General features: G+C 42.5%; 1 protein-coding gene across 1 annotated transcript in view; it reads right to left on the reverse strand.

The window, feature by feature from the left end:
• LOC136432924 (mirror-image polydactyly gene 1 protein-like) overlaps window positions 1-21,236 on the reverse strand; it is a 28,564-nt gene that overhangs the window by 5,671 nt on the left and 1,657 nt on the right. Inside the window, exons 3-9 of the mRNA XM_066424582.1 lie at window positions 19,508-20,118; window positions 18,355-18,460; window positions 14,879-15,008; window positions 14,352-14,391; window positions 13,608-13,778; window positions 12,756-12,857; window positions 4,451-4,545 (exon numbers count right to left, since the gene is read on the reverse strand). Of these exons, the coding sequence (XP_066280679.1) occupies window positions 4,451-4,545; window positions 12,756-12,857; window positions 13,608-13,778; window positions 14,352-14,391; window positions 14,879-15,008; window positions 18,355-18,460; window positions 19,508-20,118 (1,255 nt within the window). The remainder of the gene's footprint in view (window positions 1-4,450; window positions 4,546-12,755; window positions 12,858-13,607; window positions 13,779-14,351; window positions 14,392-14,878; window positions 15,009-18,354; window positions 18,461-19,507; window positions 20,119-21,236) is intronic.

Raw genomic sequence — 21,236 nt, forward strand, 5'->3', positions numbered from 1 at the left:
TTGACATGCTTCAAAGTCCTTTTTCTCCTGAGCTTCAAAGGGTTCAGGGACGAAGGTTATCAACAAGCGGAGAAAGCACCAATGACTCAATGAAGAAAGATTTGGAAACACTAACTACAAACTGGTATCCTAAGAACTTGCAGATTCTTTTCTTTGTTTGGTAGTTTTATCTAAGCCATTATAATCCTGGCAAATGTTCCATTCTTTACATCTATCACAGAACAATTGTGGAATGGAGGCAGCCTGGCAAGTCATGCATGAAGATGAAGAAAAATGTTCCCCCCTTGTTTGTTTTTGGGATGAACCCATTGTTTTGGGCTTGATAGCCGCGGAAAGCCCAGTTGTGCCGGTCCAATCCCTTTGCCATTACAAGCACATTTATTGCAGCAGCTTGTCACCAAGGTAAAGCTCTTGGTTGATAAACCCGCAGCATAATCCCGACTTGATCCGTGCACAAATGAAATTCCTGCTGCAGAAATGTTGCCGTCCCGACCGCGGCGTAGATTGTCCGCACCTTGGGAGTAACCCATTTATCAGCCAGGAGACATGTGGGCTTTTAGAAGGGCGAGAAAAATAATTTCCCGATATTAACACTGCTGCCTACCTTCCCGCTCCATCAATAATGACCACAAATCTGCCGCGCGGTAATCGTGTCTGCAGCGCCAGCCAGGCCGGCATCAATTATTGATGGGGAAATTAAAATGTCAGGGAAAATTTGGAAACCCCGCATCTGAGCCAACTCTCATTGTGCGGTAGGAGGGAATAATGGGCCAGATGGGCGCACTCAATCTGACACGAGTGGCAGGGAGAGAAAATAGGCGAGTCAGGCGGGCAGAATGGTTGTCTGGGGAGAGACGGTTAACTCACGGACAATGCAGTGACAATGGTTCTTGTCTTTCTCACTCTACACATCACTGCCTAGCAACCGGTCCTCGGCAGGGTCGGCTGGGGACGAATGAAGATTTAATTGATTGGGATGGAAATGTTGTTCTGTATGAAGTCAGGCACGGTGGGAGGCTGGCTGTGAAGCATATGATCTCCATTGTGTAACTGCAGCCACTTGATTGTGCCTTGGTGATCACCATCTTTTGCCATTTGTAATGATAAATTATGAGGCTGAAATGACACTGATGGGTGCTGCTGAGTAATGAAAGGGAGGTTGTATGGGTATCAACACATACATTGTAAGAATCACAGTAGTATCAGGTAAAATATAGACTTTGAATATATAGAGTGAAACTGGTTCATGTGCATGTTTGAAGCACTTTCATAATTCAACTTCTGGAAAACTTCAGTACTTGAGGAAGTACCAAAAGATGGTTTCAAGTAAAAGTCTCCTCTTTTCTTTAAAGCTGGTTGACTGAAAGCATCGAATTGCAACTGCTCAAATAATCATATCTTCAACTTAACGTCTTCCCTCTGGTTATCTTGTGTCCCTGTTAGTATCACCTTTGCCCTACAATTGCGTTATCATCACCCTGAAGTGATAAGGTTCTCAGTGATGAGTCATAGTACTTACAAAGTACATAGATGAAAGGAAATGTACTACACAAAGTTCACTTTTTGTTTGTAATGTGTAAACCAGCCTGATACTGTTTACCGGCAAATTATGTAGCTTTTCTGACTGGATCAGGTTAAGCATGGTTTGTTTGATGGTGCCTTCCATGCCAAAATAAATATCAAACACAAAGACCACTCTACTTGAGACACTGTGACAAATTTGCTCTACAATTTTCCATTTAATGTTATCTACTTAAGATGAGCTAGAAAAGGTATTTTTCTAAGTGCTTTAAAAATGTCAAAATGCTCCTTGTCTATTTTCAAGGAGGGCTGTAGAGAAAAAGGGACAAGCGATGTGGTCCTGCTCTTGTACGGTGATCAGTTCAAGCTGGGTAGTTCCTCTTTCAACAGTTCTAACATTTCTAGATAACAGCTTGGTCCCAGGATCGAGCAAACAACTTAAAGTAACAAGACAACACTGTTAAGTCCTATAACATGTAGCAATAATACCTGTAGCAGCTACAAGCTTTCAACAGTTTATGAAGACGAAAAAGGCTTCAATAGGTGTTTCAATGCCTAATCTACTCATGCTTCCGCTACGTGACCATGGTTATAGGTTGGTACACAAATAACTTCTTTAATACCAGCAAAGACTATCTTAACTTCTCTGTCACAGGTTTCTACTCAATCACTCCAAGACATAAAGTGAGGACTTGGCAACCAAACTATTTCCTAATTTCCCATTGTTTCAACTTTTTGACAGCCTTTCCAAAACCTATCAACCTTTCCTGCCTCCTGGCAGTTACAAGTCGGTTGTTATGGACAACCAAACAACAAAAACAGCACTGTTCTCAAATGAATGTTCTGCATGCATGTTGCAGAGCTGGGTAACCCAAACTCAACAGAACACCTGTGATATTTGTGGCTGGCTCTCATGTCTAACTCCACTTAAAAGCCATCAAAAGTTGTGATGACACTGGCGATAACCCCACCTGTGAGCAGAGGCATGACCTACAACTCCTGTAAACCTTCCAACAATTCCCTGACATATCATCTCACCAGGTAAGACTGAGCACAAACAAGGCTTTGTGGCACTGAATTCCTGACGGGCAGGGAGCACAGGCCTTATCAGCGTCTTTATCACAAGTGTTTATCACAACTTCTCTTTGTGCACGGCCAATGCTTGGTGTGTTAAGAGAGCTCACTTCAAGCACCTGTCAGAGTGGGAAGGGAATGTTGCCTCACACTTCTCCGCGTAAACACCTTCAAGGTTGGGGATCTGAAAACTGCTGTATGCAAATGTTGGGGTGAAAGGTCAGCTGTGAGGGAGAGCTTGTGTTGTGACCTGTGAAAAGTTAGAACATGAAGGGATGTATTGTGCAGCCCAGGTAGGGGCTGGCTATGTGTTTTTAACCTTTGACATGAGGACACGGATCATGTTATCTGAGAGAATTTTACAACAAGTCCAAAAGTTAGAGGACAATCTGAGCCGGCTGAAATAGTCCTCCCTACATTTACAGGTATCGTTCCAACCTCGAAGGTCAGAGTGGACGCCATGGCCATAAAGAAATGTGAGTTGCGGCCCTTTGCATAGAGCACCATGGAGATGTAACGGGAGGCGGCAAATGGCTACGTGGAAAAATGTACATGAAACATAGCCACAAAGCATCGCTCTGTTTTTGGCAACAAGGCCCCATAGGGTTAACTGCGATAAATCGCGCTCATTATTCGTGGGACAAAACCAGATATGGTTTGGTTACATGAATAAGGCGGCACGAGTCAAGAGTAAAATTGGTGGCTTGAAGATGGCATCTTATCAATTTAGTCCGCAATAAATACTTTTTCACTATTTTTGTGGACATTTTCACATACTTACTCGAAAAATTTTTATGACAAGAAAAACTGTATCATATCACCAACCTTGACATTTGATCCTTCTTGGTAAGATTGATTACAACTGAAGTTCAATAGTGCAATGAATATCAATTTTGCAATAAATGCTTTGAGGGCCTACTTCTGTGACACGTTTGCTCGACAGCATGTCTTACGCATGGCAACCTCTCCACTGCGAAGGAATTCTCACTTGTTTCATATTCCTGGTCATGAAATTCCCTGTCAGTGGCAGAGACGTACATGTACCACTGCACTTCAATGATAGCTGTCACCTTGCCCTTGCCAGAAGCAAGAAACAAAATCAGGCACACGCGTGCCAGTCCCGATCAATTTGGCTCGGGTGTCAGGACCTCCTTTGCCAGGGTACCATTAGGGGTAATTTTATCATGAAAAGTCCGCTAATGGAGTCAGGGCATTTTGTTGTCTCGCCAGCGTGCAAGTGGCCCCATTAATACAGGACAAGCGAAGAAACATTAGGCAACAAATGGCGCTATACTAGGATTGCAGGGCTCTAGTGTCATTTCTACGGAGCGTGCTAATGAGTTGACCTGTTGGGTTGGCATTAAGCAGCAGTTGACATAAAGATGGAACACCACTGTTACCACTGTAGGGGTTTGTTTAACAAGGCTATCTGTGCACCTCAATTGAAATTGAATACTTCTACTGTTTTCAATCACCTAGCGGCTGTGTCAGTCCTTCGTAAGACAACATTTCTAAAGAGATAACAACCTCTGAAAGTTGGTATATAGATATGCAAATGCAGAGCATGAGAAACTTCATTTCATAAAATGCTTTTTATGATTTTTAGTGTCTTCATTCTACATTGCTCTGAATATCTAGAGGAAGAAAAAGTGTAGTCTGTTCCCTCATTGAAAAGGATTTGACACAGAATTTAATTCCAAACATGAGCCTAATTTTGAAGGCTTGAACCATTATCCTTAAATCAATGTGGGATCAATGTAAGGAAATCCTTACTTAAACAGGGACATTAAGAACAGATGCAATAGTTCCCATTCACTTCAGCATGAGGGATCTCAGCAGTATAAGGCACACCAACCTGTAATACACCTGGAGTTCCTGAACCTCCTCCTCAAGCTTTCTGATCTTGGCAAAGGACATGTCTCTCTCCTGTCGTGTGGCAGCAAGCTGTTCCTGAGGACACATTAGAATAATTTTATCAATATGACACATTACTCAAGACAATATGGAGAAAGTTCCCTGTTGTATTGGAATATATAGTATAATACATAGTAGTCTACTAGCAAGCGGCTCAGTAATGCCATATTCACAAGTGTGGGACATAAAGCCAAAGGTTTGCTTTTTTTAAGAAAAAGAATCAAACATTAGTATAAACAATTCATCTATGTCATTTATGCATATCAATAATGTTTATTGTCAACTGTACCCTTGACATGTCGGTAAAATGTGCTGGTGATTCCCTGTATTGTGAACATCAACAGTATCAAGGTTTCTTCCACATACATTGACCACCTTTGTGTCACTTTCTCTCAAGGTGTAACTGACCCCAAGGTTAAGGAAAGGTCACAACCTCACGCTGACCTCACAGGTAGATCACATCAATCAACAGAAGGACGTTGAACTCTTCCACAGTCTGTTACTTAAATTAACATGTGGTGTGGCAACAATAGCAGTGCATTTGTATTACTGATGCATGTATCTAAAGACTAAAAGTAATCTAAAGGAAAGTATGCTTAATCTAACTTTGAGCCAAGAGAAGAGAGTATGCTTAATCTGACTTTGAGCCAAGAGAAGAGAGTATACTTAATCTAACTTTGAGCCAAGAGAAGAGAGTATGCTTAATCTAACCTTGAGCCAAGAGAAGAGAGTATGCTTAATCTAACTTTGAGCCAAGAGAAGAGAGCTTAATCTGACTTTGAGCCAAGAGAAGAGAGTATGCTTAATCTAACTTTGAGCCAAGAGAAGAGAGCTTAATCTGACTTTGAGCCAAGAGAAGAGAGTATGCTTAATCTAACTTTGAGCTAAGAGAAGAGAGTACGCTTGAGCCAAGAGAAGAGAGTATGCTTAATCTAACTTTGAGCCAAGAGAAGAGAGTATACTTAATCTAACTTTGAGCCAAGAGAAGAGAGTATGCTTAATCTAACTTTGAGCCAAGAGAAGAGAGTATGCTTAATCTAACTTTGCGCCAAGAGAAGAGAGCTTAATCTGACTTTGAGCCAAGAGAAGAGAGTATGCTTAATCTAACTTTGAGCTAAGAGAAGAGAGTACGCTTGAGCCAAGAGAAGAGAGTATGCTTAATCTAACTTTGAGCCAAGAGAAGAGAGTATACTTAATCTAACTTTGAGCCAAGAGAAGAGAGTATGCTTAATCTAACTTTGAGCCAAGAGAAGAGAGTATACTTAATCTAACTTTGAGCCAAGAGAAGAGAGTATGCTTAATCTAACTTTGAGCCAAGAGAAGAGAGTATGCTTAATCTAACTTTGAGCCAAGAGAAGAGAGTACGCTTAATCTAACTTTGAGCCAAGAGAAGAGAGTACGCTTAATCCAACTTTGAGCCAAGAGAAGAGAGTATGCTTAATCTAACTTTGAGCCAAGAGAAGAGAGTATGCTTAATCTAACTTTGAGCCAAGAGAAGACAGTATGCTTAATCTAACTTTGAGCCAAGAGAAGAGAGTATGATTAATCTAACTTTGAGCCAAGAGAAGAGAGTATGCTTAATCTAACTTTGAGCCAAGAGAACGTAAGAAACTGCCCATTGACAGCTGGGAGGCAAACATTTTTGTATCTCTCAAGCACACACTGCATTTAATGTGCAAAAATAGCCATCAATCATTTTAATGTGATGCTTTTTACCATTGGTTATAAGAGTCATGTGCACCTGTGATTTGAGGGGAGTGAAATGACCATGTTACTAAGCACATCCCAGTTCCCCTGCCATGTCTGGTACCCTGCAGGTGGAACCAGGAGGTAAGGAACAGGTACTCCACAATGGTCACACTCACACCACTACGACAGGCCAGGAATGCACACAAGATGGATGGAGGCATGAAATTGCAGCCTTGTGATTGATTTTGTGAATAGGCTCCTACAGGTACAGACAGATCTGTGCCTCCCCTAACACACCATTGTGAACTATGGCATCTCTCTCCCAGCAATATTCACTTTTGTGGTGACAAATGCATGTGCTTTTTCTTCCGCTATTCATATGTTAAATGACTTTTCTTCAATAAAGGGTTTAATAAGATTGTCACCAATAACAACATAGAGTGCAAATAAATCCCAACTGACACTTCCTGTGGCTGCCTCTCCTAAGCTGTTACTAATGAAACTGCAGAGGAAATGGGAGCAGCTTCCAAGAACTATACCGATCCATCAGGGATCCTCTATAACATAACAAGCTCATGCTAACAGTATGAAAAATAATTTGTTCTCATTGATTCAAGTCAAAGATACCATCTTTTCATCTTGTCATGGTCCCCTTTTTGGCATGAGATCCAAAAAGGAATGCAGTGGTTGAAGAAGGAATAAGCAAACAACTCAGTTGCCATGGAGACAACTGACACCAACAAGTTACAAAGTTCAGGGCTGTCAACCTACAGGTGATGTTAGATAGTTCTGAGAAAGGACAGCTAAATGGTACAAGTACCATTGTTGATGGGCTCAGCAGTTGAATCAGCAGTCTTTCTTGGAAGGTATCCATTGCTATGTTACTCTATAATGTGCCACAATCTAACAATTTGACCTGATATGAAAGAAATAAAACCATTCCTTGAGGAGTAATGCTGAAAGAACTCTAAACATGCACTGTGCAGTTACGTATTGAATTGTCCTTTTCCCATACCTATAAAAATCATGCTGTTCTCAACAGTGTATGTTTTGCATTGTCCCTAAAGCACTGCTTGTACTTACAAGGATGTAGCACACAAATACATCCTATGCCATGCCTGCACCCTTTAGCTGTAAGTGTAAGCACAAGATTTAGGCATGTTACAGCTGTGTACTTTGAACTGTGAAAAGTAATCCCAAAAGTCCGAAAAATGTACATAAGGAACAAGTCCCCAATGAAAACATCAATATTTGCTCAGTATCTCGCCTTGACTTTGTTGGGGGGAAACCCCAACACACTAGGTTCAACATTTGTCCAACACTCAGCCCCATTTATTTTGGCCTTCTTACTTCCAGAAAACAACGGTGAATGCTTGGAGAGGAGCACACTGTCATTTGCTCTCCTCTCTTTTGTTTACCGGGCAGACCAGTGGCCCAAGGCCAACGGCAGCAGCGTTTGGAAGCTCGTTCTGCCGGCGATCAATGGGGAAGGCAAGCTCTTCATGCCGTGGAGTCAACACGAGGTGTTGACAATACACTCGGAGCTGATAGTGAGCTGAGAGTAAACTCCACTCTTCAGCTGTTTGTCCTGGACTGTGGGTCTTTCCACAGACCGTTTATCCTGCGTCTGGTCGATTGGACCTGGCAGTGCCTGAGTTTAAACATGGCGCCATCCAGAACACACAACTACAGCTGGGAAAGGGTCCTACTCCTTAGACTTTACCAACAATATGATGGATGTTTCTCATGGACAGGTTCATGAATATTCATCGATGGCCATCATGGACAAGGTCACCACAAGGTCATGGGAAGAGGACACAAAAAATAAGATGGAAAGTAAAGGGTTACTCTGATCTCTTTGCTCTGAGCCATCTTTGAGGATGACAAGGAAAGGGTAGCTTCTAAGTACTTTTTCCAGTAAAAGGCAAAAAGAAAAGGGGCAAAATGATTTTCAAAAATGTGCAATAAATGGCACCAACTGACTAAATGATATGTGATCAGTGATTATTAATGATGTAAAATCATGGTAGTTACTATCTCTTCTTCTACAACAAACCTGGCAAGTCAATCAGAATGATGTAGTTTTATGGCCGCATTATAAATCAACCATTCTAAAATAGCGAGGTGCACAATCCTGGCAACAAAGCTGGTAGCAAAGACCAGTTGCTACCTCTGAGTTCCAACTTCCTACACAAATAAGTCTGGTGGTCTCAGAAAATATGCCAAACTTAGACACATGGCACATGAGCTTGTATAAAAGTCAGATATTAGTCACATGAAAAGTGATTAAGATGGAAGTAGGATGCATTTAGACATGAGTACAAGAGAAGCAGGGAGCTGATGTACAGGGAATCTAATAACGCTAGAAATTTGCTCTGACAATAAAGTCTGACCTAGAATACGTGACACCCAGCTGTTGACTAGATACACCGGGACAGTTTGATAAGAATACTTGTGTTTCCGAGATTTAAAATTCAGTCAGTTGTTCCACATTGTGGGAAAAAACAGGCTCTCACAGCTCTGCTCTTTAATATACAGAATGTGCAGATGTCTTGGGTTGAGCCCTGAATGACGCGTGTTGACAAGCTCATTGGTGACCATGGTGGCAGCACAAGGAGCAACACCCAGCACCAAGCATTTGCCCCGCTGTGAGAGAGGCCAAACACACTGTCAATGCTCGAGTGTGCTGACATTTTTAGATCCAGCCTCCAAATTACCAGTGAGTGAAAGGCTGAAGAGGCTCACGGCCACACGATGCGGCAGACACGTCATTAATCTTTGCCTGGCACAGGTAAACAGATGTGGGCACCCTTTGTGCACCAATGGCACACGTATAAAGGGGTTTTGGCAGGGCGCTCAGCGCAGAATGAAAGCCCATCTTTGTAGCAGGCTTTACACCTGGACCTTCAAGGCCCCGGGAGTAAGAAATTCTGACAGTTGGACTGTCCTTTAAGCCAGCACTAATTACAACGCGTGGCTTTACCGTTCCCTTACGGCCACCAAGTGGAGCGTGGGACACGAACAGGAGTAAGACACACCTTCGCTGTCATTCCGATCACCAGGGTGAAAAACAAGATTACAATACCCCTGTCAGGAGAGGACAGAGGGCGGGCACAGAATGCGAGGGGGGCAGTTGTCACATGCTGTCCATCTGCATCACAAGCTACGGCTGTGAAGTGGTGCAGAGCAAACACAGGTGCAGTATTAACCCTCCAGATGCTGGGGCAACCACAAATAGGGGTGATTATGCCATGGTAATTCTGGCCCCTGGGTCTCCCTGATATAAAACTGGAGCCCGGTCTGAAGATTTACTGGCCTCTAATGTCTAACAGGCCATTTGTTATGGTGTACACATAGTCTGACAACCCCTCATGGTTTGATGCTGTTGCGTTCTAACTTTATTAGGTTGTCAAAAACAAGCACTCATCTTGTCAGCTCCAGTCGCATGGAGAGCAAATTTCAGTGGCAGCCGGCCAGTCACTTTTATTTGCCTCATTCATTAGGGAGTTGTGTACACGGCCACAAACTTGGCAAAATTTCTCCCCCAGAGCAAAGTTAGTCCAGCAAATTTGAGGAACTCTTAAACAAGGCTTGCAGGTGGCAGCAGTCAAACAGGGAGACAATCATAATGCTATAAACTGGAGAGAATGGGACAATATTTGGTGGTGGCCTGAAAGACGTGCGTGTTTGCTTGTTTGTGTCATGATGTACCATCTTAAGAATCTTTCCTGCACCTTGGAATGCAAATTGACATTCTACCCTGATATTTAAAGGAATACAAAGAGGCTGTTGTTACGAAGCAGCGCCGAATGGAAAACAATGGCATCCATTAGGGAAAAACAGGCAGGGAACCATGATGCACTGGGGCACTTGTCACAGTCCACAATATGCGTCAATCATTAGACGTGCTGGCGGGCAGATCAAAAAGTGAGCGCACAATAGAAGTAATTGGAATACATAACAGTGTTTCTACTGGACTGAGTCTTGGAGTGAGCTGTCAGCAAATGGGCATCTGATACGGACACACACCTCCACGGCAAATAGGGAGGTGTACAAGCAACATGCTCCAAGGGTGTTCGCAAATAAAGTTCATTAGGATAGGTCACTCAAGGGTCACCTGTAGGGCGGGAGGTCACTGTAAAAGATAATAGAGGGATAATACAACTTATTAGCCTTTTGGACGAAGATCAGTTAGTCTCTTGGGTCAACAGGAAGATGTAAGATCTCTTTGAGATAAGAAGTCATGGTGCAAAGCACATCATCATCTGATCGTAAATGATGTAACGCTAAACAGAACAGGGATTCAACAGGTGAGCTTAAGGCCAGGAAAGGAGATCTCTTGAAATATTGCCTCTACTTCTGAAGAAAGCACTTATAGATTTATAGTTCCCACACTTTACCACACAGGTTTCATGACAGGCCATAAAAGGGGGAAGTGGTTGCAGCCACATTGTTTAGCATAATTTTGGTTCCCGGTATTTCTGTTTATGGCTCCGGACATGGGAAACGGATGGGAGCCAGGCAGACATTGAATTCTGCATTAAGTATTGATCCTCCAATAAAAGTTCCTTGCAGAGTTGCAATGGTGGGTGAGCCTTGTAGGCACCGGTCTGTCAGTTGGTACTCCCCTAATTGTCAACAGTCTAAGTGGGATCCTACGTCATCCCTTGCTTCACTTGCTGGGGGTAAACATGCCAGTTTACAGGTGGGTTTGGGCCGTGCTGACAAGTGCAAGGTGGGCAAGTGCCCACATGGCAGGTGGAACCTTACACAACACGAGGGGATTACCACAACCTAAAGCAGGGGTGGATAAAGACAAAATCTCCCCTCATGCCTCCACACAATCCGAGCGGGATTAGCACAAATCTTGGTGTGCTGTAAGGAAAGACATTTTGCCATAAGAAGACAATGGGGGTGCACCTGGAACAAAGGAGGGGGACCCTAAAACAATAAGCAAACAGCAGGGTTGTGTTGCTGGCTATCCCCTGCCCTCTGGCTGACCCCATCACTGTGAGCTTGAATAGGGCTGAGGCATTAGTGGAGGTGCGCTCGCTAAGCATGGTGATGAATGGGGGCACAGGTGTACAGAAGCTCAGGAGCACTACACAACAAGGAGGAACAAAAGTGAAGAACAGGCATGACCTGAATGAGGAAGTTAAGTTCTGAATGAGACAAAGTGGTTCACTTGTGGAGCCCAGGGATGGTTCATAACTAGCCCACAGGAAGGAAAGATTATCTCCCTCCCTTTCAGAAATGACTTCCTGTCCCCATGACTTGTTGAACTTATCAGGAAGATAAGGGGAGTCTCTATTACGGGTGTAAATCAAACCGTCAGTTGTGCTGTCATCATATGACATGGTTTCCTTGCAGGGGGTGTCGAACTGCTGCATCACCATCTTGTGAGGGAGACCAACCCGTGCGTTCAAGCAGCTCGTCGTGCCCAACATTTGGGGGATTAGCGAAATATTGGAGCGTAATGGAAGAAAGGCGTGACTGCAGGGAGGTGGGCAGGATTGAATGGGAGGGATTGCCAGGGTTGCTTCACCTTTCAGTGAACTGTGAAAGATCTGACAAGCAAACAAGCAAGGATGTGCACTGATTGATGCAGAACCTCTGATTATCCTCTAAGACAGAAGCTCTATAAAAACTTTGCTTGCCCGTCTCTTCAGCTTTCCGAAACTTGGGAGTGCCAACCACTGACTTTGTTTGTGGTGATATCTGCTCATTGTACTAGTTGCACAACAAACAAAGCTCAATACATTTAACACAAACTGACATCTCGCCAACAATTCTGATGGTTTGCTGTAGTTGTTTATCTGAGGTTTGATTGCATGTGTACAGTTTCTACTTATTTTGTTGTGTTCAAATTCATTTGGTTGTTTGTGTATAGTTTCTGCTTACTTAGCTTTCCTGTTAGGCTGTAAGCCAAATTACACTGAAACAGGTGGGCATTTTCAACTATATATATGTTTTGGTAAAGCACTTTCAGCACTCATGGTGTACCATGATGCATAGTGTGCATAAGGGTCATCAACAAAAGACTAACCTTAAAATGATTTCACAATTTCTGGACAAATTGTCAGAGTGAAATAACTGACAAAAAAGGTGTCACCTTATCATAGAACAGGAAAACAAACTAAGATATCTGCTGGTTCTGAAAGAACAGGTGCAGTAGATTAGGATGATGACAGCACTGCAGGACATATCAGGTTCTCAGACCTGTACTCAGCCCCGGCTGTGTTATTCTTGTACACCTTCAGTACGTGTCATATATCCATTACTGATGTTCACTTAGGTAATGGAGAGAAGCACTTCATGAAATAGATATTCTTACCTGAAACTGCAACTGGATGTGATAAAGGTTCAAACTAATTCTATTTGTGTGTTGTAGGCAACAAAATTAGTACCTAATCAGAAATGCTGTCATAGTGATCCTGTAAAGTATCTCCTACGACATTTGTTTGTTTAAGAATATGAAAGAATGTGAGGTAAGAAGAGTTTTCTGTTTTGTTAGATGATATAAAGTACCATCTCAGATGGCCACCCAGTCTTGGTACCTTAAGTGCCTGTTCCTGGTTGTTCTGCCGAGGTACCACAGCCTTGCCTGAGCGGTCTGCATTTTTCCTGTACCCTGCAAGCTCCTGCTCTAGTCTCTTCACCTGTAGAAGAGTAAGGGTGCAAAATATGAACTCTGCTCTATACTTCCCCAAGGAGTTTTAGATTTCTTCAAAAACTTTAGTCATATCTCTGTGTTGTGCAATTTTGAAAGCCGCAAATGGAATACAAAATGTATGTACAGTTTCTGATGCGGGTGAGTGAAATTAGACATGTTGCAAATAGGCTCAAATACATCTAGGTTGTGTAAATTGGAAAACTTTCAAGACAAGGCAAAACATGCAATCTCCAGAAGGATAAACCTCCATAGCAGGGCAATGGGTCATGCAAATGCCCACTGCTTTCCCTCTTATCCACCTTCTACTGACCTACTGTCATAACACACTATTCTGTATGGGGCCAACTCCCCACTGGCAATAAGCTAAGGTAAGCTTAGCACAAATAACTCCCTCTTGAGCAGCTTCTACACCTGTGGCTGAACTCCTCCTTTCTTCCTGGGATGGGTCTCCTGTTTCAAACCTGTGTGACTTGTCAGGGGAAACTACTCACCTGGCAAAACCTCTCACCTGTCCCACCTGACTGACCTAGTCATAGGTGATCACATCTCATGTTTAAGACAAGAACACATCTAAAATTGAGAACTTTGGCAAAATTGACCTGTATACAGTACATATGCCTGGATTGTTTCAAGGCTTCATTACTTTACAAGAAGGGGACTTGGTGTACAAGCATTGAACACTAGTGAGCTTACCTCAGGTCACCACTAACACAGACCACCCACCCACCTAACATACCTTCTCTGCAGCAGAATCCCTTTCGTCTATGATAGCTCTCATCTCCTCGCTGGTGATGCGCTTCTTCCTGTTCTTGGTGTTGTTAATCCTGTCCAGGATCATCTGACCGTCCCTCTCTATGGCTGTCCCCGTCTCCGCTTTGCCTATTCTGTCCAGCAAATCATCTAAAGTCTGAGATGTCATGGGATTGTGGTTAAGACATTAATTGAACCATTTGGCTGCTAAAGAGCTCATCCATGCACCATTTTTATATTGGAATCAGCAGAGAAAAAGGTTCAAAGACTTGGTCATACATTGTATTTTGAAAAACTAATTTGACATCAATATTCAAGAGTGAACATATCCCTCTCTGCCTTTTTGCCTATACCCTTTGATTGTGACTTCTCTATCATTGCATTTAAAATAAGCTTGTGTAGTTTCAATATATTTAGTCTTCCAGTGTTTACAATATAAATGTTTACATATATTACCCAGGTACCATAAAACCACATCTTAAGAGTTGCATACACAGCAGGAATATCATGAATTTATTCACAAAACTAAATATAACTTTGACCTTATCACAAGAAGCTAGGTAAATAGGCAATGAAAAATCCCATTCTGAGAAGTGTGCTTGAAACACAATATTTACAAAATATTAGCAGACACGTGAGGCCGTACTTTCTGGAACACTGTAAGTTTTAGAGTGGAGCAGCAGCAGTGTTTGCGGGAGCATTAGGAGAGATAAAGTACAGCCACACTTACAGCATCACCAAGGCTGTAATCTCCTTCACTTGATGGCAACCTGTGCAAATGACAAACACAATGGCAAACCGTCGGCAGGGGCAGCCCGTGTGGTTAGCTACATCTGAGAAACCTTTGGGTAGAAACATCCTTGACATTGAAAACATGCCCATCAGCTAGACATAATGCAGCTATTACACAGAGGGGAGTGAAAATATAATTTTCTGATTTTGGCCTGATATTTTGCTGATAATGAAAAGAAAATTGATGTCAAATTTGTGGAAAATCAAGGCAAGAAAGTCCTGTAATAGGGATAAATTGGAAAGAACACAGGAAAGCTTATAGAAACTAGTGCACAGTCAGTAGACATTTTTATGGCAGGTTTAATGTACATAATACATGTACTACAGCGAGGGAACATGTTTTCTGGTAACAAACAGAGCTGGCAAGAAAATGTGGTATGTTTAATCTGGAGGCTTTCCTCTTCATACTTAAAGGCTTAGTAGTCAGAAGCTGGGTGTTTGTGATATTGGAGGTAAGGAACTTACTGGTCCTTGGCGACCTCAATTCTCTTGCAGCGCAGAAGGGCCTCGTCTCTCTCCTCATTGGCCAGGCGCAGGCGGTTCATGACCGCGGACTCCCGCTCTTTCTGCGCCTGATGGATCTCCTGGATCAGCTCTGCACGGGGCACAAGCAGACGAGAGTCAGCACAAACATAACAACATTTGCTCGCTTCTCCAACACCGCCACTCCAGCCTTGTTTGGCCGTCACACTTTTGCATCAAAACGATACACTTTACAGAGCATGCTGCTCAATTGGGCGGCCAGGAGTGGTGGACACAGGCTCCCGGCTGAGGGGGAAGGTAAATGTATCATGTACTAACCAACCTTTACCCTGCAAACATATTCAAGCACAAATGTAAAGACATGCCAACATCGCCCGATTCAATATGCTCTGCACTTGTTGCATGTGTTTGAGGGGCTGCTGGAGGGATATCCTTGTAAATCAACATTGATAGTGACCGAGCAACCTTGCAGGGGAATACAAATCATTCACAATGGAAAGTAAGATTTTCTTGGCGGCAAAATGAAAGGAAAGCTCATCTGTGAGATTCCTTTCAGGAGTCTGAAGTGGGATGTGAATTGCTCACATCTGCTTCCTTCTAGGACACACGATGCAAGTTAAGCACGGTGAAGTGAACCTTAATTTACGCAAACATGGCTGTCATTCATGGCGAGGCCCTTGTGGCAGCGAGGACGTCAGAGAGGTTGGCTTAAAAATCCTTGATACATGCGTGGAAGCAAACTGGAATGTTTGGAGAGTTTAATAAAGCAAATGTGAGTGTTTGACTATCCCTGCTTCGTGCAAACCTGGCTGTTTGATCTACCTACAGAATTGCCTTTTGATCTGTTTGCCATCCCGAAAATACTCATAAACATATGAAACCTGTAAGGTACTTGGGACATGGTTCTACATGTGGTCATTTGACATCAACCATGAATGAAATTGATGTCATATTCCTTCATAAACAGCGGGAAAAGTGAATGTTTAAGGAGAGAAGGTGGCGAGACAGCATCAAAGCTGAGGACCACTTCATCACCCGTTAATGCCACTGTAAGATAAAACCTCCTTGATGCTTCTTTGGCGCCTTTACCCTAAACTGTTACAATAAGGATTGTGTAAATCTTTCCCAGCATACAGTCTGAAACAAGATTGTGTTGGCAGACATCTCTGGGAACAAGGGCTTGTGTGCTGTCTGAGACGTAACACTTCGGAAGCAGCTTGCGCCCTCTCTTGGTTGCCAAGACTTTGATCTCTGAATCATGTTGTAGAAAACATGGATACCAGCACCTTCAGAATGGTCCTGAAAGGCCCCAGCAGGGACTTGACTCACTCCCCTCAATACAATCACCTGTCACACCAACGGCTCAATTATTCTCCGCCCGGTTTGAAGTTGCCGTACTTCAGTGGCTCGCACAACATGCTCGGATTTGTAGAGGCTTGTCAGGAATCACTCAGGCTTGGCCAATAGGGCATTGAATGACATGTCTCCACTAGCACTTCACACAAACCCAGAAAACCCAATGACATGGTGGGGCGCCAAACACCAGTAATTAGTGAAAGTTGCAGTCTTGAGACTTTCTTATAAAATCTATGTGAGATTTACTTGCAATAACTGAATCAAACCAGTAACTGTTGATACTGGGAAGCTTAAGCAGTACAGCAGGGAACTCTAGGCAAGAATGCAACAGATTTTTGAAGATCTTGTACAAATACACCTGCTGCCACAATGGTTTATGTAAACCTGGGACCAAGAAGTAGGCTAGAACAAGTTAATTGGAAGATCAGGTTACAGTAACAATCTACACTGGGCAAACTCGTACACACAAAGGTACACAACTTCATGACTGGCTGCCCTCTACAGACAAGTGTAGCTTCTCAGTGTTATGTTACAAACTGGAAACTACCCTCCATGACAAAACACACAGATATCTGAAGCAAAATTTGGTAAGCATTTTTTTACTAGCCTGGAAGGTAGAATGGATAAAACCCCTTTCAACATTTCCCCTACTATTTATCATTTAAACGTCTTTCTTAGTGTTATCCTAAATTGAGCATAAATGGGTAAGACATTTGTAGTCTCTTACTAAACACATAAAGTACAAAGCCCATCTCTATCCTTCCTCATCAAGGCTTAATGATAATGGTTTGTCTCCTACTTGGTGATTGCGAATTCCTGCACACCACATGGGATGGTGGAAATCCCATCAGTGTTATTGACCTCATGTTCGGAGATGTCAGCATTAACCTAGTCTGTTTACTTGGCTCTTATTTCATCAATAAAGCTAACTCTGTGTTGTCCTCTTTCTTTGTTCTAATTGGCTGATTTCAGAAGACTAACATTTTACTTATCAACTTGTAACTGAAAGAAATGGTTTTGGAACACCGAGGAAGAACTGGGTATGTTTGTAGGATCAGAACTTGTCTGACTCTTGTAACATTCTCATATGTCTGTATTTGTTGTCGAGGCAACTTTCTCAAGTTTCTGTTCATTATGTTTTCCATTGTCATAAACCACACATACAAAACAGTGTTCATTTAAAAACAATGTCACATTGATTTTCTAAGGAGGAGAGCACACCTGCATGTAGTACAGGTAGGAAGTGGTTACACTCGTACAAACAGATGGACTACTTCCCCTCACTTGTAAAACCTTTGCAGTGTTATGATATCTCTTCCCATCTCACCACATCCGTAGGATTATTTGATTGTTTGGTTTAATGAGAAAAAGTGACCTTCACCAGGCAAAAACCAATCATTCCCAGGAAGTTGAGGAAATGAAGTGCACGACCGCACAGTGTGTCACCCTAAACACTGTCTCTCCCCACCAGTGCACCTGAACTGTCAGGACGCGGGGACTGGCTTCTATGATATCTTTCATTCTGGTATTACACTCTAAGTAAACTACATTTATCAGGTACTTAAAAATACATTTTTTGTGAAAAGATGCTATGGTAAGTTACACCACACATATATGTATTGTTACTTTTGAATGTACTCTGCCAGTTATGCAAAGTGAGGTGTTATCACAGCTTAAGACATTTTACAGGTCACTGGACAAATATAAGCTGGTTTTGGTTTAAGTCCTACACAGGTGCCTTTGGGTCTCTGTGTTGGTGTGTGTGTGTGTATGTGTGTGTGTGTGTGTGTGTGTGTGTGTGTGCACATGTGTGTGTGTATGTGTGTTGTTTTTGTTGTGTGTGTGAGTGTGCATGTGTGTGTGCGTGTGTGTATGACAAGGACCATTCTGATGGATCTACAATCACAGTGGAAAGGCTCTGTCATTAAGTTGGCATCCATGGACTTACAGCTGTAATTTTATTGCTGTCCCAATTTGTGGCCGTCTTCTTCTGGTGAGTCATTATAGGGAACAAGTGGTGAATGATTTACAGATTGCTGAAGTCCCAGGTCCACTAATGATATCCACATCCAGCCCGTGGGGGCTTGTACCGTTTTACTCACCTGCTCCTTTCTCTGCTAGCTGTGCTTCATAAGACTTCTCCAGTAGAGACTCCTGCAGCTGCATGCCCTGAAGGTCTCTCTCAGCTTCAGACAGCTTCGCTTTCAACTTTTAAAGGAAAAACATTGATATTTTGATGATCAGTAATAACTGCAAGTCACACATACAACTCATACAACATATACAGACATCTACTAGTATCAGATAACTTCAAACAAATTTGTATCAAAACCTTTCTAAGTTTTATATGTAATCTGTATGTATATTTAGTATAGGACTGTAGGCATTGGGAACAATCTTTAGTGGTTACATCTAGTACATGTATTATATACAGTACTTGTCATGTAAGTGTTTTCTTTCCATCATGTCTATCCCTTTATCTTCATGGGAATGTATGCTTTACAGTTTACTTGTACATGTACGCTGAAGTTCTTGCACCTTACTCAATCAGTATATTACAAATGTGTATAAAAAACCTACAGGCATTGCATAACTCTCATGCCTGATAGTAGAGTCTATGACATGCAATTTTGCCTAACTCATTCAGGTTATCGCAGGTCAAAAGCGCCACCTATTAATCATGTCTAGAACTGCAGTCAAGAGCCTGGGAGCAAAAAACATGTAGGCTGAAGTCCAGTATTCACTCGCCCCTAGACTTCCAATGGTGAACATATAAGAAAAAGGCTGTTAAAAGTCACCTACCTGAAGTTTAGATCATGGAAAACTCACATTGGCAGCGTAGTCTGACCTCTAAAGTGTCAATCTAATGATTTTCCACCGGTGCAAACTGGTGAAATTCTATCAAAACATGGCGAGATGACCTTTGACCCCCCTTCACAAGACCTGATCACATCCAAACTACACCTATTTCAAAGTGTACCGGACACTTCAAACATAGCTAAAACCCTGTTTTTCTAACTAAATGAAATAGCCACAACCCTTACCTGTCAATTCCAGCTCAAAAACACCAACATTTCCAACAAAGAGGCCTCCTACAGCTACTTTTAAAAAGCATATACAAGCGGTTTCTGTATGCCATTAAAATGGACCCTCTGCGCATGACTGTAATGGTGACCTTTGGCCTGTATAGCCATTACTATGGAACACAAGTGTCCAAAAAAAAGGCAAGTTTGGTTTTAAATCACAAAAGCCTACCTGTCTGTTTTCTTCCTTGACTGCATCCAGCTCTGTGAGCAGCAATGAGAGGCTCCTCCCATCCTCCTCTTCTGGCTTCTCTTTGGACGAGTCAAAAGAAATGTTTACAAAGGAACTCTGATCTGCCGTGGTGTCCACCTGCAGGCTTTGGTCACTTTGATTAATAGTTTGGCTCTCTTGGTTCTTAGTTGGGCTGCGAGTATGAAGTTCTCTAATGTCCATGTCATCTTCCTCGTCATACTGGTCATAGTCAGGTCTGCTCCGCCTCCTCCTGCCTGGGGGGGAGGCAGGACTTCCCCACCGCGGGGGAGCTGACCTTGGCCTTCCAGTGCCCGGTGACCTTGACCTCCTGGGAGGGAGGGGCAATGTGGGTGGTCCTTCATAGTAATCTTCATCATCATCATAATAGTCATCATCGTAGTAATCATAATATTCCTGATCGTCGTAATAGTCGTTTCTCCTGCCCCTAGGCAGCGGTAGAGGTGGTCTAGGCCGACCTCGGGGAGGGCTGCGCCGGTAGTCACGCTGGCTCCTAGTAGGGCTGCCACTGCCATTCATGTCTCTTCTGGATAACTGCCTCCTCTCACCATCCTGCTCATCATCTAGGAAATCTGAAAAGAAATAGTTATGACTATGATTAAGTTATAAAACACACCTTTTGTTTGGTATGCACATATTCATAATCAAAAGTTCATGCTTGTCATATTTATGTTTAGTATTTCATAGGTCTGAATTTTTACAGAGCAGAGAATAATTTTTCGGACTTTCCTGTATGTGTAAAGAAAATCAGACCCCTAATGAAAGGAATGCAGATGTGAAGCACTGAACTATTTCGATTTGAAAATTGTAAATGCAGAAATGTTCGTGGTGGTTTTGTGTTCACAGTTTTCGCGGCGACCGTTTCACCTCGAACAGTCGAACTCAAAGCCACCACAAACATTTTTGTCCAATACTGTAGCAGTATGTGACTATAGCGCTGCCGCGAACTTAAAACCACCGCCTTTGCGCAAAATAAAAACCATGCGAACTCTTAAATGCATTTACAGTATACCATAGTAATTCCTGCTGCTAATCAAACAAATAACAAGTGTGCTTCGTCAAAGACCAGTCCACAGATGTGACTTTAACAGGTAGAATATATGATAAAGGCCACAGGACTCAGGCATTTTGCCATTGAACAGAAGTCATGAGGGCAAAGACTTGAGGTCACCTTACAATACTACTGCCTCGGGCGACAAGCTTGTGATAAGAATTCAACTTTCAAGCTGTTGTGTTATAAGCTAGTACTATCTGGTACACATACATGTATATGCTTTATCATACCTATCACCCCTGGGGCTGAAATTTATGTTTGTTTGCAATACATTGTTTGCAATGCTTCATAATACTGAGCCTACTCATAATCATACTCTTTCAGACTGCCAATTTGCAAGTTGTTCACATTTCTTATGCAATCTGAAAATACTGTGTTTTTCTATTGCATAGAAGATTTTTAAAATCAATAACATTAGTAAGACAGTTACTATACAGCTGCATGTCCCCAGTGAATTGTTCTCAATGGGATTCTTTGTTATGTTCAATCATTGTCACTCCATAGTGAGTGGACTTATACAATAGAAACATAATCCATACACACATTTAAAGCAAGGCAAGGCCACCGACCCAAAGGCTTTGTTTTCACCCCCCCCCCAAAAAAAACATACTGTGATAAGATAATTAGAATTAAAAG

The sequence above is a fragment of the Branchiostoma lanceolatum genome, chromosome 4, assembly GCF_035083965.1.
Source record: "Branchiostoma lanceolatum isolate klBraLanc5 chromosome 4, klBraLanc5.hap2, whole genome shotgun sequence".
NCBI lineage: Eukaryota > Metazoa > Chordata > Leptocardii > Amphioxiformes > Branchiostomatidae > Branchiostoma > Branchiostoma lanceolatum.